This window comes from Triturus cristatus, chromosome 2_2, assembly GCF_964204655.1.
Source record: "Triturus cristatus chromosome 2_2, aTriCri1.1, whole genome shotgun sequence".
NCBI lineage: Eukaryota > Metazoa > Chordata > Amphibia > Caudata > Salamandridae > Triturus > Triturus cristatus.
Window position 1 is genome coordinate 1,251,813,768 of NC_140582.1, and position 18,181 is coordinate 1,251,831,948.

The 18,181-nt window shown below is 53.5% G+C and overlaps 1 protein-coding gene across 7 annotated transcripts in view; it reads right to left on the minus strand.

The window, feature by feature from the left end:
* Nucleotides 1-18,181, minus strand: part of LOXL3 (lysyl oxidase like 3) — a 584,553-nt gene that overhangs the window by 121,337 nt on the left and 445,035 nt on the right. For 5 of the 7 annotated variants that reach the window (XM_085642975.1, XM_085642976.1, XM_085642978.1 and 2 more), the window contains 2 exons: nt 15,729-15,909; nt 15,050-15,204 (listed from right to left, as the gene is read on the minus strand). In XM_085642975.1, the coding sequence (XP_085499101.1) occupies nt 15,050-15,204; nt 15,729-15,909 (336 nt within the window). The remainder of the gene's footprint in view (nt 1-15,049; nt 15,205-15,728; nt 15,910-18,181) is intronic. The other 2 variants (XM_085642974.1, XM_085642981.1) reach the window with 1 other exon arrangement.

Here is an 18,181-nt window from a genome sequence, read left to right on the forward strand (position 1 = left end):
GTCGATCCGGTGGGAGGTCATGGCGATCTCGTAGGCTTTGAACCACTGTTGTATGTCGTCTTCTCGAACATACTCTCGGACAACATCCTTGGGGATGTGGACTTTTTTCTCGGTTGCCCCCGGGGTGTGCGGTCGCTCAGGCATCCCCGGTTCTTTATTCTGTTTCCGAAGTTCTATTTCCGTCAGTTTGCGCTCGTGTTCGAGTGTTATTCTTTTTTCCTCAAGCTCTCTCTGTCTTTGCTTTTCTTCTCGCTCTTCTCGGAGCCGCAGATGCTCTAGATTTATTTTCTGCTCGGCTAACTTGAGTTCACCGTCCATCTTGAGTCGTGCCATTTCCAATTCGTGTAGTCTGGTTCTTTCTCTTTCCTGGATCTCCTCCTGCGAGAGGCCCGTTCCCCGCTCCTCGGGAGCCGTGGCGTTCCCCTCTGGTGCGACACTGTTTTGGTCGGAGGGTCCGGTGATCCCAGTTTCTGTCCACGACTCAAGGGCGGGCTTCAAATCATCTTTGGTACTCAGGCCGGTGGTAGCAATGCCTAGTTCCATGCAGAATTGTTTAAGTTCGCGGTGGCTATATTCTTCCAACTTATCCATTTGGAACTTTTCAGTGGAACCGCTATCTTTGGCTGACATCGTGGTTTTGTCGTGGGGTGAGCTACTTTCTGTACGATTATGCGTTGATTCGGATCGCGCCGCTGGCCACCAATGTTAGACGGACCGGGAAGGTCGGCCGAGGACAAGGGGAGAGGTCTCCGGGGAGAGCCGTCTCCAGCGATCGTACAGATAACTAGCTTCCCCCCCACAGACAGACACCACACACGGAGAAGGTTTAGCGTTCTTTATAGGCAATTTTTTACGGTACGATGGAAGGTACAAGGAGGTCTGGACTCAGGGGTCCCCTCGATTCAAGTCTCTCAAGATGGGGAAAGGGGGTAGCGGGACAGTCTGGTTACCAGTCTGGTAGTTGAGGTGGTACGGTGGATAGCTCACAATCCTCGAGCTCGGTGTTCTAGCTGGGACGGGCCGCGGCAGCGCCAGCAGGTCCCGGTGGAGATGGTTGATACACGGTCCGCGGCAGCGCCAGCAGGTCCCGGAGAGATGGTCGATGTACGGTCCGCGGCAGCGCCAGCAGGTCCCGGTGAGGATGGTCGTTACAACGGGCCGCGGCAGCGCCAGCAGGTCCCGACGAGGATGGATGTTGCAGAAGGCCGCGGCAGCGCCAGCAGGCAGGACGATAGTTCACAAGATAGGGCTACGGCAGCGCCAGTAGTCCGTCAAGGCTGAGTTCTCTCGGTGTCTCTCGACTCCAGGATACAACTGCCTCCCTGCTCCGGAGCTGCCCCAGTTATAGGGCAGGCGCCCTTTGATGTCCGGACCCTCGCACTTGGAGGTCGGAGGGTCCGGGGTGGAGGTGTCCAGACACCCAGCAGGGGGTGGAGCCAGCGCCTGGGGGAGCTGGAGGCGATCGGTACCTGGCGGGGGAGAGTCCTTGGCGCTTCATTCTCCCATTGACCTGCCAAGTGGTCCGCTCACCTCCTGGGTGGATGGTGGTGCCGGGATGTCGGGGCCGGCCAGGCCCAGGGTTAGGGTCGGATGGAGGCCACGCGGCCTCGTGGCGCAGGGCCCAAGATGGCGGCTTGACCCGGCCGGGGGAGCCGGTGGTGGCTTGGGTCCGTGATACATGGAGGTCCGAGGGCAGGGATTCCGTCGGGAGACGGGGTGCGGGTGATTCTCGTGGGTCACGCCTGGTGGGCCTGGGCTGGGGTCCTGTCATGCGGGGAGGGAGCCAGCCCTTCGTGTGGCCTGTCCAACATTGCCCCCGAGGGTCTCTTGTGTACAGTGCATCAGACCGGTGTGGGGTGGAGTAGTCCTTACTGACACTCTTGCACCCTGAGGGTCTCTTGTGAACAGTGCATCAGACCGGTGTGGGGTGGAGTAGTCCTTACTGGTACTCCTGCCCCCCGAGGGTCTCTTGTGTACAGTGCATCAGACCGGTGTGGGGTGGAGTAGTCCTTACTGGCACTCTTGCACCCTGAGGGTCTTTTGTGCACAGTGCATCAGACCGCTGTGGGGTGGAGTAGTCCTTTCTGGCACTCCTGCCCCGGAGGGTCTCTTGTGTACAGTGCATCAGACCAGTGTGGGGTGGAGTAGTCCTTACTGGCACTCCTGCCCCCGAGGGTCTCTTGTGTACAGTGCATCAGACCGGTGTGGGGTGGAGTAGTCCTTACTGACACTCTTGCACCCTGAGGGTCTCTTGTGAACAGTGCATCAGACCGGTGTGGGGTGGAGTAGTCCTTCATGGTACTCCTACCCCCGAGGGTCTCTTGCGTACAGTGCAGCAGACAAATGTGGGGTGGAGTAGTCCTTACTGGCACTCTTGCCTCCCGAGGGTCTCTTGTGTACAGTGCATCAGACCTGTGTGGAGTGGAGTAGTCCTTACTGACACTCTTGCACCCTGAGGGTCTCTTGTGAACAGTGCATCAGACCGGTGTGGGATGAAGTAGTCCTTACTGGTACTCCTGCCCCCCGAGGGTCTCTTGTGTATCGTGCATCAGACCGGTGTGGGGAGGAGTAGTCCTTACTGCCACTCTGCCAGTTTGATGGTCTCTTGTATACAGTGCATTAGACCGGTGTGGGGTGGAGTATCCTTACTGGCACTCTTGCACCCCGAGGGTCTCTTGCGTACAGTGCATCAGACCAGTGTGGGGTGGACTAGTCCTTACTGGCACTCTTGCCCCCCGAGGGTCTCTTGTGTACAGTGCATCAGACCTGTGTGGAGTGGAGTAGTCCTTACTGACACTCTTGCACCCTGAGGGTCTCTTGTGAACAGTGCATCAGACCGGTGTGGGGTGAAGTAGTCCTTACTGGTACTCCTGCCCCCGAGGGTCTCTTGTGTACAGTGCATCAGACCGGTGTGGGGTGGAGTAGTCCTTACTGGCACTCTTGCCCCCTGAGGGTCTCTTGCGTAGAGTGCATCAGACCGGTGTGGGGTGGAGTAGTCCTCACTGGCACTCTGCCCCCTGAGGGGCTCTTGTGAACAGTGCATCGGACCGGTGTGGGGTGGAGTAGTCCTTACTGGCACTCTGCCAGCTTGATGGTCTCTTGTATACAGTGCATTAGACCGGTGTGGGGTGGAGTAGTCCTTACTGGCACTCCTGTCCCCGAGGGTCTCTTGTGTACAGTGCATCAGATCGGTGTGGGGTGGAGTAGTCCTTACTGACACTCTTGCACCCTGAGGGTCTCTTGTGAGCAGTGCATTAGATCGGAGTGGGGTGGAGTAGTCCCTACTGGCACTCTGCCAGCCTGAGGGTCCGTTGTGTACAGTGCATCAGACAAGTGTGGGGTGGAGTAGTCCTTACTGGTACTCCTGCCCCCGAGGGTCTCTTGTGTACAGTGCATCAGACCAGTGTGGGGTGGAGTAGTCCTTACTGGCACTCTGCCAGCTTGATGGTCACTTGTATACAGTGCATTAGACCGGTGTGGGGTGGAGTAGTCCTTACTGGCACTCCTGTCCCCAAGGGTCTCTTGTGTACAGTGCATCAGATCGGTGTGGGGTGGAGTAGTCCTTACTGGCACTCCTGCCCCCTGAGGGTCGCTTGTGTACAGTGCATCAGACCGGTGTGGGGTGGAGTAGTCCTTACTGACACTCTTGCACCCTGAGGGTCTCTTGTGTACAGTGCATCCGACCGGTGTGTGGTGGAGTAGTCCTTACTGACACTCTTGCATCCTGAGGGTCTCTTGTGTACAGTGCATCAGACTGGTGCGGGGTGAAGTAGTCCTTACTGACACTCTTGCACCCTGAGGGTCTCTTGTGAGCAGTGCATCAGACCGGTGTGGGGTGGAGTAGTCCCTACTGGCACTCTGCCAGCCTGAGGGTTCCTTTGTGTACAGTGGATCAGACCAGTGTGGGGTGGAGTTGTCCTTACCGACACTCTTGCACCCTGAGGGTCTCTTGTGTAGAGTGCATCAGACCGGTGTGGGGTGGAGTAGTCCCTATTGGCACTCTGCCAGCCTGAGGATCTCTTGTGTAGAGTGCATAAGACCAGTGTGGGGTGGAGTAGTCCTTACTGGCACTCTGCCAGCTTGATGGTCTCTTGTATACAGTGCATTAGACCGGTGTGGGGTGGAGTAGTCCTTACTGGCACTCCTGTCCCCGAGGGTCTCTTGTGTACAGTGCATCAGATCGGTGTGGGGTGGAGTAGTCCTTACTGGCACTCCTGCCCCCTGAGGGTGGCTTGTGTACAGTGCATCAGACCGGTGTGGGGTGGAGTAGTCCTTACTGGCACTCCTGCCCCCTGAGGGTCGCTTGTGTACAGTGCATCAGACCGCTGTGGGGTGGAGTAGTCCTTACTGACACTCCTGCACCCTGAGGGTCTCTTGTGTACAGTGCATCCGACCGGTGTGTGGTGGAGTAGTCCTTACTGACACTCTTGCATCCTGAGGGTCTCTTGTGTACAGTGCATCAGATCGGTGTGGGGTTGAGTAGTCCTTACTGATACTCCTGCCCCCCGAGGGTCTCTTGAGTACAGTGCATCAGACCAGTGTGGGGTGGAGTAGTCCTTTCTGGCACTCTGCCAGCTTGATGGTGTCTTGTATACAGTGCATTAGACCGGTGTGGGGTGGAGTAGTCCTTACTGGCACTCCTGTCCCCGAGGGTCTCTTGTGCACAGTGCATCACATCTGTGTGGGGTAGAGTAGTCCTTACTGACACTCTTGCACCCTGAGGGTCTCTTGTGTACATTGCATCAGACCGGTGTGGGGTGGAGTAGTCCTTACTGACACTCTTGCACCCTGAGGGTCTCTTGTGTACAGTGCATCCGACTAGTGTGGGGGTGAAGTAGTCCTTACTGACACTCTTGCACCCTGAGGGTCTCTTGTGTACAGTGCATCAGACCGGTGTGGGGTGGAGTAGTCCTTACTGACACTCTTGCACCCTGAGGGTCTCTTGTGTACAGTGCATCCGACTGGTGTGGGGGTGAAGTAGTCCTTACTGACACTCTTGCACCCTGAGGGTCTCTTGTGAGCAGTGCATCAAACCGGTGTGGGGTGGAGTAGTCCCTACTGGCACTCTGCCAGCCTGAGGGTCCGTTGTGTACAGTGGATCAGACCGGTGTGGGGTGGAGTTGTCCTTGCTAGCACTCTTGCCCCCTGAGGGTCTCTTGTGTAGAGTGCATCAGACCGGTGTGGGGGTGTAGTAGTCCTTACTTACACTCTGCCAGCCTGAGGGTCTTGTGTGTACAGTGCATCAGACCGGTGTGGGGTGGAGTAGTCCTTACCGACACTCTTGCACCCTGAGGAACTCTTGCGTACAGTGCATCAGACCGGTGTGGGGTAGAGGAGTCCCTATTGGCACTCTGCCAGCCTGAGGGTCTCTTGTGTACAGAGCATCAGACCGGTGTGGGGTGGAGTAGTCCTTACCGACACTCTTGCACCCTGAGTGTCTCTTGCGTACAGTGCATCAGACTGGTGTGGGGTGGAGTAGTCCTTACTAGCACTCTTGCAACCTGAGGGTCTCTTGTGTACAGGGTTTTGGATGGGAGGAGTGGAGTAGTCCTTACTGGCACTCTTGATCTTAAGGGTCTCTTGTTAACAGTGTATCAGATGGGTGGGAGTGGAGTAGTCCTTACGGGCACTCTTGCCCCCTGAGGGTCTCTTGTGTAGAGTGCATCAGACCGGTGTGGGGGTGTAGTAGTCCTTACTTATACTCTGCCAGCCTGAGGGTCTTTTGTCTACAGTGCATCAGACCAGTGTGGGGTGGAGTCCTTACCAATACTCTTGCACCCTGAGGGTCTCTTGTGTAGAGTGCATCAGACCAGTGTGGGGTGGAGTAGTCCTTACTGGCACTCTGCCAGCTTGATGGTCTCTTGTATACAGTGCATTAGACCGGTGTGGGGTGGAGTAGTCCTTACTGGCACTCCTGTCCCCGAGGGTCTCTTGTGTACAGTGCATCAGATCGGTGTGGGGTGGAGTAGTCCTTACTGACACTCTTGCACCCTGAGGGTCTCTTGTGTAGAGTGCATCAGACCGGTGTGGGGTGGAGTAGTCCTTACTGACACTCTTGCACCCTGAGGGTCTCTTGTGTACAGTGCATCAGACCGGTGTGGGGTGAAGTAGTCCTTACTGACACTCTTGCACCCTGAGGGTTTCTTGTGAGCAGTGCATCAGATCGGTGTGGGGTGGAGTAGTCCCTACTGGCACTCTGCCAGCCTGAGGGTCCGTTGTGTACAGTGCATCAGACCGGTGTGGGGTGGAGTAGTCCTTACTGGTACTCCTGACCCCGAGGGTCTCTTGAGTACAGTGCATCAGACCAGTGTGGGGTGGAGTAGTCCTTACTGGCACTCTGCCAGCATGATGGTGTCTTGTATACAGTGCATTAGATCGGTGTGGGGTGGAGTAGTCCTTACTGGCACTCCTGTCCCTGAGGGTCTCTTGTGCACAGTGCATCACATCGGTGTGGGGTGGAGTAGTCCTTACTGACACTCTTGCACCCTGAGGGTCTCTTGTGTACCGTGCATCAGACCGGTGTGGGGTGGAGTAGTCCTTACTGACACTCTTGCACCCTGAGGGTCGCTTGTGTACAGTGCATCAGACCGGTGTGGGGTGGATTAGTCCTTACTGGCACTCTTGCCCCCGAGGGTCTCTTGTGTACAATGCATCAGACCAGTGTGGGGTGGAGTAGTCCTTAATGACACTCTTGCACCCTGAGGGTCTCTTGTGTACAGTGCATCAGACTGGTGTGGGGTGAAGTAGTCCTTACTGACACTCTTGCACCCTGAGGGTCTCTTGTGAGCAGTGCATCAGACCGGTGTGGGGTGGAGTAGTCCCTACTGGCACTCTGCCAGCCTGAGGGTCCGTTGTGTACAGTGGATCAGACCGGTGTGGGGTGGAGTTGTCCTTGCTAGCACCCTTGCCCCCTGAGGGTCTCCTGTGTAGAGTGCATCAGACCGGTGTGGGGGTATAGTAGTCCTTACTTACACTCTGCCAGCCTGAGGGTCTTGTGTGTACAGTGCATCAGACCGGTGTGGGGTAGAGTAGTCCCTATTGGCACTCTGCCAGCCTGAGGGTCTCTTGTGTACAGAGCATCAGACCGGTGTGGGGTGGAGTAGTCCTTACCGACACTCTTGCACCCTGAGTGTCTCTTGCGTACAGTGCATCAGACTGGTGTGGGGTGGAGTAGTCCTTACTAGCACTCTTGCAACCTGAGGGTCTCTTGTGTACAGGGTTTTGGATGGAAGGAGTGGAGTAGTCCTTTCTGGAACTCTTGATCTTAAGGGTCTCTTGTTAACAGAGTATCAGATGGGTGGGAGTGGAGTAGTTCTTACTGGCACTCTTGCACCCTGAGGGTCTCTTGCGTACAGTGCATCAGACCGGTGTGGGGTAGAGTAGTCTCTATTGGCACTCTGCCAGCCTGAGGAACTCTTGCGTACAGTGCATCAGACCGGTGTGGGGTAGAGGAGTCCCTATTGGCACTCTGCCAGCCTGAGGGTCTCTTGTGTACAGAGCATCAGACCGGTGTGGGGTGGAGTAGTCCTTACCGACACTCTTGCACCCTGAGTGTCTCTTGCGTACAGTGCATCAGACTGGTGTGGGGTGGAGTAGTCCTTACTGACACTCTTGCACCCTGAGGGTCTCTTGTGAGCAGTGCATCAGACCGGTGTGGGGTGGAGTAGTCCCTACTGGCACTCTGCCAGCCTGAGGGTCCGTTGTGTACAGTGGATCAGACCGGTGTGGGGTGGAGTTGTCCTTGCTAGCACTCTTGCCCCCTGAGGGTCTCTTGTGTAGAGTGCATCAGACCGGTGTGGGGGTATAGTAGTCCTTACTTACACTCTGCCAGCCTGAGGGTCTTGTGTGTACAGTGCATCAGACCGGTGTGGGGTAGAGTAGTCCCTATTAGCACTCTGCCAGCCTGAGGGTCTCTTGTGTACAGAGCATCCGACCGGTGTGGGGTGGAGTAGTCCTTACCGACACTCTTGCACCCTGAGTGTCTCTTGCGTACAGTGCATCAGACTGGTGTGGGGTGGAGTAGTCCTTACTAGCACTCTTGCAACCTGAGGGTCTCTTGTGTACAGGGTTTTGGATGGAAGGAGTGGAGTAGTCCTTTCTGGAACTCTTGATCTTAAGGGTCTCTTGTTAACAGAGTATCAGATGGGTGGGAGTGGAGTAGTTCTTACTGGCACTCTTGCACCCTGAGGGTCTCTTGCGTACAGTGCATCAGACCGGTGTGGGGTAGAGTAGTCTCTATTGGCACTCTGCCAGCCTGAGGGTCTCTTGTGTACAGAGTATCAGACCGGTGTGGGGTAGAGGAGTCCCTATTGGCACTCTGCCAGCCTGAGGGTCTCTTGTGTACAGAGCATCAGACCGGTGTGGGGTGGAGTAGTCCTTACCGACACTCTTGCACCCTGAGTGTCTCTTGCGTACAGTGCATCAGACTGGTGTGGGGTGGAGTAGTCCTTACTAGCACCGTTGCAACCTGAGGGTCTCTTGTGTACAGGGTTTTGGATGGGAGGAGTGGAGTAGTCCTTACTGGCACTCTTGATCTTAAGGGTCTCTTGTTAACAGTGTATCAGATGGGTGGGAGTGGAGTAGTCCTTACTGGCACTCTTGCCCCCTGAGGGTCTCTTGTGTAGAGTGCATCAGACCGGTGTGGGGGTGTAGTAGTCCTTACTTACACTCTGCCAGCCTGAGAGTCTTTTGTCTACAGTGCATCAGACCAGTGTGGGGTGGAGTCCTTACCGATACTCTTGCACCCTGAGGGTCTCTTGTGTAGAGTGCATCAGACCAGTGTGGGGTGGAGTAGTCCTTACTGGCACTCTGCCAGCTTGATGGTCTCTTGTATACAGTGCATTAGACCGGTGTGGGGTGGAGTAGTCCTTACTGGCACTCCTGTCCCCGAGGGTCTCTTGTGTACAGTGCATCAAATCGGTGTGGGGTGGAGTAGTCCTTACTGGCACTCTTGCCCCGAGGGTCTCTTGTGTACAATGCATCAGACCAGTGTGGGGTGGAGTAGTCCTTAATGACACTCTTGCACCCTGAGGGTCTCTTGTGTAGAGTGCATCAGACCGGTGTGGGGTGGAGTAGTCCTTACTGACACTCTTGCACCCTGAGGGTCTCTTGTGTACAGTGCATCAGACCGGTGTGGGGTGAAGTAGTCCTTACTGACACTCTTGCACCCTGAGGGTTTCTTGTGAGCAGTGCATCAGATCGGTGTGGGGTGGAGTAGTCCCTACTGGCACTCTGCCAGCCTGAGGGTCCGTTGTGTACAGTGCATCAGACCGGTGTGGGGTGGAGTAGTCCTTACTGGCACTCTGCCAGCATGATGGTGTCTTGTATACAGTGCATTAGACCGGTGTGGGGTGGAGTAGTCCTTACTGGCACTCCTGTCCCTGAGGGTCTCTTGTGCACAGTGCATCACATCGGTGTGGGGTGGAGTAGTCCTTACTGACACTCTTGCACCCTGAGGGTCTCTTGTGTACCGTGCATCAGACCGGTGTGGGGTGGAGTAGTCCTTACTGACACTCTTGCACCCTGAGGGTCGCTTGTGTACAGTGCATCAGACCGGTGTGGGGTGGAGTAGTCCTTACTGGCACTCTTGCCCCCGAGGGTCTCTTGTGTACAATGCATCAGACCAGTGTGGGGTGGAGTAGTCCTTAATGACACTCTTGCACCCTGAGGGTCTCTTGTGTACAGTGCATCAGACTGGTGTGGGGTGAAGTAGTCCTTACTGACACTCTTGCACCCTGAGGGTCTCTTGTGAGCAGTGCATCAGACCGGTGTGGGGTGGAGTAGTCCCTACTGGCACTCTGCCAGCCTGAGGGTCCGTTGTGTACAGTGGATCAGACCGGTGTGGGGTGGAGTTGTCCTTGCTAGCACTCTTGCCCCCTGAGGGTCTCTTGTGTAGAGTGCATCAGACCGGTGTGGGGGTATAGTAGTCCTTACTTACAGTCTGCCAGCCTGAGGGTCTTGTGTGTACAGTGCATCAGACCGGTGTGGGGTAGAGTAGTCCCTATTGGCACTCTGCCAGCCTGAGGGTCTCTTGTGTACAGAGCATCAGACCGGTGTGGGGTGGAGTAGTCCTTACCGACACTCTTTCACCCTGAGTGTCTCTTGCGTACAGTGCATCAGACTGGTGTGGGGTGGAGTAGTCCTTACTAGCACTCTTGCAACCTGAGGGTCTCTTGTGTACAGGGTTTTGGATGGAAGGAGTGGAGTAGTCTTTTCTGGAACTCTTGATCTTAAGGGTCTCTTGTTAACAGAGTATCAGATGGGTGGGAGTGGAGTAGTTCTTACTGGCACTCTTGCACCCTGAGGGTCTCTTGCGTACAGTGCATCAGACCGGTGTGGGGTAGAGTAGTCTCTATTGGCACTCTGCCAGCCTGAGGGTCTCTTGTGTACAGAGTATCAGACCGGTGTGGGGTGGAGTAGTCCTTACCAACACTCTTGCACCCTGAGTGTCTCTTGCGTACAGTGCATCAGACTGGTGTGGGGTGGAGTAGTCCTTACTAGCACTCTTGCAACCTGAGGGTCTCTTGTGTACAGGGTTTTGGATGGGAGGAGTGGAGTAGTCCTTACTGGCACTCTTGATCTTAAGGGTCTCTTGGTAACAGTGTATCAGATGGGTGGGAGTGGAGTAGTCCTTACTGGCACTCTTGCACCCTGAGGGTCTCTTGTGTACAGGGTTTTGGATGGGAGGAGTGGAGTAGTCCTTACTGACAATCTTGATCATAAGGGTCTCTTGTGAACAGTGCATCAGATGGGTGGGAGTGGAGTAGTCCTTACTGGCCCTCTTGCACCCTGAGGGTCTCTTCTGTACAGGGTTTTGGATGGGAGGAGTGGAGTAGTCCTTACTGGCACTCTTGATCCTGAGGGTTTCTTGTGAGCAGTGCATCAGATCGGTGTGGGGTGGAGTAGTCCCTACTGGCACTCTGCCAGCCTGAGGGTTTCTTGTGAGCAGTGCATCAGATCGGTGTGGGGTGGAGTAGTCCCTACTGGCACTCTGCCAGCCTGAGGGTCCGTTGTGTACAGTGCATCAGACCGGTGTGGGGTGGAGTAGTGCTTACTGGTACTCCTGCCCCCGAGGGTCTCTTGAGTACAGTGCATCAGACCAGTGTGGGGTGGAGTAGTCCTTACTGGCACTCTGCCAGCTTGATGGTGTCCTGTATACAGTGCATTAGACCGGTGTGGGGTGGAGTAGTCCTTACTGGCACTCCTGTGCCGGAGGGTCTCTTGTGTACAGTGCATCAGATGGGTGGGAGTGGAGTAGTCCTTACGGGCCCTCTTGCACCCTGAGGGTCTCTTGTGTACAGGGTTTTGGATGGGAGGAGTGGAGTAGTCCTTACTGGCACTCATGATCCTGAGGGTCTCCTACGTACAGTGCATCAGATGGGTGGGAGTGGAGTAGTCCTTACTGGCACTCCTGCACCCTGAGGGTCTCTTGTGCACAGTGCATCACATCAGTGTGGGGTGGAGTAGTCCTTACTGACACTCTTGCACCCTGAGGGTCTCTTGTGTACCGTGCATCAGACCGGTGTGGGGTGGAGTAGTCCTTACTGACACTCTTGCACCCTGAGGGTCACTTGTGTACAGTGCATCAGACCGGTGTGGGGTGGAGTAGTCCTTACTGGCACTCTTGCCCCCCGAGGGTCTCTTGTGTACAGTGCATCAGACCAGTGTGGGGTGGAGTAGTCCTTAATGACACTCTTGCACCTGAGGGTCTCTTGTGTACAGTGCATCAGACTGGTGTGGGGTGAAGTAGTCCTTACTGACACTCTTGCACCCTGAGGGTCTCTTGTGAGCAGTGCATCAGACCGGTGTGGGGTGGAGTGGTCCCTACTGGCACTCTGCCAGCCTGACGGTCCGTTGTGTACAGTGGATCAGACCGGTGTGGGGTGGAGTTGTCCTTGCTAGCACTCTTGCCCCCTGAGGGTCTCTTGTGTAGAGTGCATCAGACCGGTGTGGGGGTGTAGTAGTCCTTACTTACACTCTGCCAGCCTGAGGGTCTTGTGTGTACAGTGCATCAGACCCGTGTGAGGTAGAGTAGTCCCTATTGGCACTCTGCCAGCCTGAGGGTCTCTTGTGTAAAGAGCATCAGACCGGTGTGGGGTGGAGTAGTCCTTACCGACACTCTTGCACCCTGAGTGTCTCTTGCGTACAGTGCATCAGACTGGTGTGGGGTGGAGTAGTCCTTACTAGCACTCTTGCAACCTGAGGGTCTCTTGTGTACAGGGTTTTGGATGGGAGGAGTGGAGTAGTCCTTTCTGGCACTCTTGATCTTAAGGGTCTCTTGTTAACAGTGTATCAGATGGGTGGGAGTGGAGTAGTCCTTACTGGCACTCTTGCACCCTGAGGGTCTCTTGCGTACAGTGCATCAGACCGGTGTGGGTTAGAGTAGTCTCTATTGGCACTCTGCCAGCCTGAGGGTCTCTTGTGTACAGAGCATCAGACCGGTGTGGGGTGGATTAGTCCTTACCGACACTCTTGCACCCTGAGTGTCTCTTGCGTACAGTGCATCAGGCTGGTGTGGGGTGGAGTAGTCCTTACTAGCACTCTTGCAACCTGAGGGTCTCTTGTGTACAGGGTTTTGGATGGGAGGAGTGGAGTAGTCCTTACTGGCACTCTTGATCTTAAGGGTCTCTTGTTAACAGTGTATCAGATGGGTGGGAGTGGAGTAGTCCTTACTGGCACTCTTGCACCCTGAGGGTCTCTTCTGTACAGGGTTTTGGATGGGAGGAGTGGAGTAGTCCCTACTGGCACTCTGCCAGTCTGAGGGTCCGTTGTTTACAGTGCATCAGACCGGTGTGGGGTGGTGTAGTCCTTACTGACACTCTTGCACCCTGAGGGTTTCTTGTGAGCAGTGCATCAGATCGGTGTGGGGTGGAGTAGTCCCTACTGGCACTCTGCCAGCCTGAGGGTCCATTGTGTACAGTGCATCAGACCGGTGTGGGGTGGAGTAGTCCTTACTGGTACTCCTGCCCCCGAGGGTCTTTTGAGTTCAGTGCATCAGACCAGTGTGGGGTGGAGTAGTCTTTACTGGCACTCTGCCAGCTTGATGGTGTCTTGTATACAGTGCATTAGACCAGTGTGGGGTGGAGTAGTCCTTACTGGCTCTCCTGTCCCCGAGGGTCTCTTGTGCACAGTGTATCAGATGGGTGGGAGTGGAGTAGTCCTTACTGACACTCTTGATCTTAAGGGTCTCTTGTGTACAGTGCATCAGATGGGTGGGAGTGGAGTAGTCCTTACTGGCCCTCTTGCACCCTGAGGGTCTCTTGTGTACAGGGTTTTGGATGGGAGGAGTGGAGTAGTCCTTACTGGCACTCTTGATCCTGAGGGTCTCTTACGTACAGTGCATCAGATGGGTGGGAGTAGAGTAGTCCTTACTGGCACTCCTGTTCCCTGAAGGTCTCTTGTGTACATGGTTTTGGATAGGAGGAGTGGAATAGTCCTTACTGACACTCTTGATCTTAAGGGTCTCTTGTTAACAGTGTATCAGATGGGCGGGAGTGGAGTAGTCCTTACTGACACTCTTGATCTTAAGGGTCTCTTGTGAACAGTGTATCAGATGGGTGGGAGTGGAGTAGTCCTTACTGACACTCTTGATCTTAAGGGTCTCTTGTGTACAGTGCATCAGATGGGTGGGAGTGGAGTAGTCCTTACTGGCACTCTTGCACCCTGAGGGTCTCTTGTGTACAGGGTTTTGGATGGGAGGAGTAGAGTAGTCCTTACTGTCACTCTTGATCCTGAGGGTCTCTTACGTACAGTGCATCAGATGGGTGGGAGTGGAGTAGTCCTTACTGGCACTCCTGCACCCTGAGGGTCTCTTGTGTACAGGGTTTTGGATAGGAGGAGTGGAGTAGTCCTTACTGGCACTCTTGATCTTAAGGGTCTCTTGTGAACAGTGTATCAGATGGGTGGGAGTGGAGTAGTCCTTACTGACACCCTTGATCTTAAGGGTCTCTTGTTAACAGTGTATCAGATGGGTGGGAGTGGAGTAGTCCTTACTGACACTCTTGATCTTAAGGGTCTCTTGTGAACAGTGTATCAGATGGGTGGGAGTGGAGTAGTCCTTACTGACACTCTTGATCTTAAGGGTCTCTTGTGTACAGTGCATCAGATGGGTGGAAGGGGGGTAGTCCTTACTGGCACTCTTGCACCCTGAGGGTCTCTTGTGTACAGGGTTTTGGATGGGAGGAGTGGAGTAGTCCTTACTGGTACTCTTGATCCTGAAGGTCTCTTACGTACAGTGCAACAGATGGGTGGGAGTGGAGTAGCCCTTACTGGCACTCTTGCACCCTGAGGGTCTCTTGTTTACAGGGCTTTGGATAGGAGGAGTGGAGTAGTCGTTACTGACACTCTTGATCCTAAGGGTCTCTTGTGTACAGTGCATCAGATGGGTGGGAGTGGAGTAGTCCTTACTGGCACTCTTGCACCCTGAAGGTCTCTTACGTACAGTGCAACAGATGGGTGGGAGTGGAGTAGTCCTTACTGGCACTCTTGCACCCTGAGGGTCTCTTGTTTACAGGGCTTTGGATAGGAGGAGTGGAGTAGTCGTTACTGACACTCTTGATCCTAAGGGTCTCTTGTTAACAGTGTATCAGATGGGTGGGAGTGGAGTAGTCCTTACCGGCACTCTTGCACCCTGAGGGTCTCTTGCGTACAGGGTTTTGGATAGGAGGAGTGGAATAGTCCTTACTGACACTCTTGATCTTAAGGGTCTCTTATGAACAGTGCATCAGATGGGTGGGATTGGAGTAGTTCTTACTGACACTCTTGCACCCTGAGGGTCTCTTGTGAACAGTGCATCAGATGGGTGGGAGTGGATTAGTCGTTACTGGTACTCTCGCACCCTGAGGGTCTCTTGTGTACAGGGTTTTGGATGGGAGGAGTGGAATAGTCCTTACTGACACTCTTGATCACAAGGGTCTCTTGTGAATAGTGCATCAGATGGGTGGGAGTGGAGTAGAGCTTGAGGGTCTCATGTGCTCTGTATTTCTCCTACAGGAGTGCCCTGCAATGCCTATCTGGGGGTCTGATAAGGCTTTGGGGAAGGTTCACTCACCGTGTTCTCGAAGCCCATGTATGGTGTGTTGCAGCGCACAGACGCGTCCTCCGAGTGCTCACAATCCTCTTCTGTGATGTTCTTGTACTGACAGCTCCACAGAGACTTCTCTGTGCCCACACACTGCACCTCGTTCATGTGAATCGGGCCCATGCCTGGAGGCAGGGAGGGAGAGGAGTGCAGAGGTGGCATCACTACCAGAAGAACTCACGCCTTTGCACTTTACCTGCAACTTACACACTTACCTACACATTATGGATTCCCATTTATAGCCGTGTCCACCTATCCTCAGTGCTTCCAGACAATCACTTGCTCATCCATCCATGCTGCTGTCAGATCATCAGCTCAGCCAGCGGCACCTTCATTAACCCCTTCATCCATTACCTATCCACCCCTTGAGCTCTACAGGGCTGCACCCACCTGTTTGTCACCCTTCTCTCCCTCCATAATGCGCCTAGCAGCCCATCACCCCCCCTGCGAGTAGAGGCCTGTCTGTCCATCTGCCATCCTGATGCAAACAACCACTGCCCTCTGTTCACCAGACCTCTTCTGCATCCAGGGCAGATTAACGCCGGGGAGGGGGTTGGTAGATACTCTGTGTGTCTTGTCTTACCCCTCACTCAGACTGCAGCACTCTGGGGTGACTTTGGGTCTCCCATCTGCCTCCCTCCCCACTTACCTTGACCCATCCGGGCACCAGTGGGCGCCTCCTTGGCACTGCCGAAGCCCAGTTCACGACACACCACGCTAGCCGCCTGCAGGTTCCAACGGTCGTCGCACACCGTGCCCCACACACCCTTCCGCAGCACCTCCACACGACCCTCGCCCACCTTGGCTCCGCCTTTCAGACGGATGAGCTGCTGGGAAAGGTAAGAGGGGATGTTAGATGGTTGTCTGCAGGCATGGAGGATTGCATGTGGGTGAAGTAACACACAAGGGCATGCCCATACATGGCTTCTGGGATCAGTGTCCCTGTGCCACATGTGATGCCTCATACATGGTTTCTGGGGTCATGGTCCGTGTGCCACATGTGATGCCTCATACATGACTTCTGGGATCAGTGTCCCTGTGCCACATGTGATGCCTCATACATGGTTTCTGGGGTCATGGTCCGTGTGCCACATGTGATGCCTCATACATGGTTTCTGGGGTCATGGTCCGTGTGCCACATGTGATGCCTCATACATGGCTTCTGGGGTCAGGGTCCACAAAAGGGAATGTTATATGGTTACCTGCAGAAATGGAGAATGGCACATGGGTGAAGTCATGCAGAGAATTTTCGATTCCTTAAAAATGGATGTGTATTATTTTTTGGAAAGGGAGCACCCAAAAAACATATACATATTTATTGTCTTCCCAGGAAAACTTTTGGCAAGTAAGTGGGGCTGGGATGTATGCAGCCCCCATTTGCAACCCCTGGAAAAAAGGTCCAAGCCATGTCAATGAATGACCGTCCCTGCTGTCTTTCTAAAACGGGATTTGTCTTTTAAAGGGGATGAGGAGTCTTGTCTTGAAGATTACCCGAGAAATAAGTTGCAAAAGCGCATTTACTCGCCTTTCTGTGGCCTACTTTCAAACTTGCCAACTACTGTTCACCAGAACAAAGGCGCCTAATGCTCGAGGGCTCGAATGCATTGAACCTTCCGTCGAGGAGCACTTTTCATGTGTGAAAAAAAGAAAAAACTGAACTAGCATTAGCAAAGCCGATCGGTCTTGCCTGTGGGTAAACTATTGACTTTGCCAATCAGATAGAGGTGCACAAAGGGAAGGAGGGTGGGATAGGTATGGGGACAATAAAAATAAAAAAGCAATATGACGTGGCCAGCACTGGCCATGGCGTAGCACTTTTTAGGTCTCGCCTAGGCAGCGCATGCACTATCTCTTCGAGACATGCTGTATCCAATTTGTGGGTTTACATCCCACCCATTACTTTTGATTTGTTTCTTCTCGTGTCCTCCCCAAAAGCCGGCTTCTATGTGGGTAGTCTATGTTTTTTGCCCCTCCTTCTTGTGTCTTGTTCCCTCCCATGGGGCAGTAGCCTATTACTTGTATCCTTTCACTTTTGTCTATTTCAGTTTGTGTATGAAACTATTTTTTTCATTTCTTTCAGCCCGTGTTTTGGAAAGGTTCCCTTTTGTTTCTTTGTAGTGTTGATGCCCTTGTGCTGTTTCTGTAAACAGCCTGTAAATCTTGTCCTTATCTCATCACATTTTCTGTTATCCAAGGGGGCCTGTTCCGTCCACCCACCCCCTCCCTAATCGCTACTTGCCCCCTCTGTAATCAGCTGCTCTTTCCGTCTTCTTCCCTCTGAGTCCTGTGTTAGCTTTCCGGCCCCTTATTACAACTGCTTCCAATGGAGAGATACACGCACATGTAAGACTGTCAATCATCACACAGAGGCACAATGCATTAACATTAATTACCACAACCATATATACAAACCCAAGATTTTACAGCTATGTGATTTATAAAAGGAACCATCAGTGAGCAGTCTTGCGGCTACCCCACGTGTTCAAATAGTGAACGTTCAGAAGAAAGGAAAGCAGTCGTGCGAGCAGTCTACTCAACCTTCTACATGCTACATTACATGACTCAAGTTTGCTGACAGGTTGCGCAGAGATAATACTGTAAGAGATGACTCATTTACAGACATTGACACTTTTACGTCAAACCACATCAGGAAAACTCCACAAACCAACTACCACTTCTATCATATGTTGTGATGGCTCTGCCTTGACAAGATACAGAGCTCCTCTGCCTTTTAATTAGGTTTATATATAAATACCTTATACATTCAACTTCTGTCCTGAATGGAAGGCCAAAATAAGACACCCTCTCCTACTGAAAGAACCAAGCCTCTGTATGCTGTGCTAAGATGGCTTAACAAAAGCATGTACTATAGCTCGCTGAACACATGCCAAAGTGAGCTTATGTATCCAAAGTAATGGTATCCGATGCCATGAAATAGTGCAGGGCATTAGTGCTTCAGCTGGCTAACATCGACAAAAACCATTTGCAAAGCCAATAGGTCTACCGTGGCAGACAAAACATCCATCATACATCACTTAATCAGCAAAACATTAAAAATATTTTATTAGCACAAACACAAACAATCTGCACTTCTTATCCACA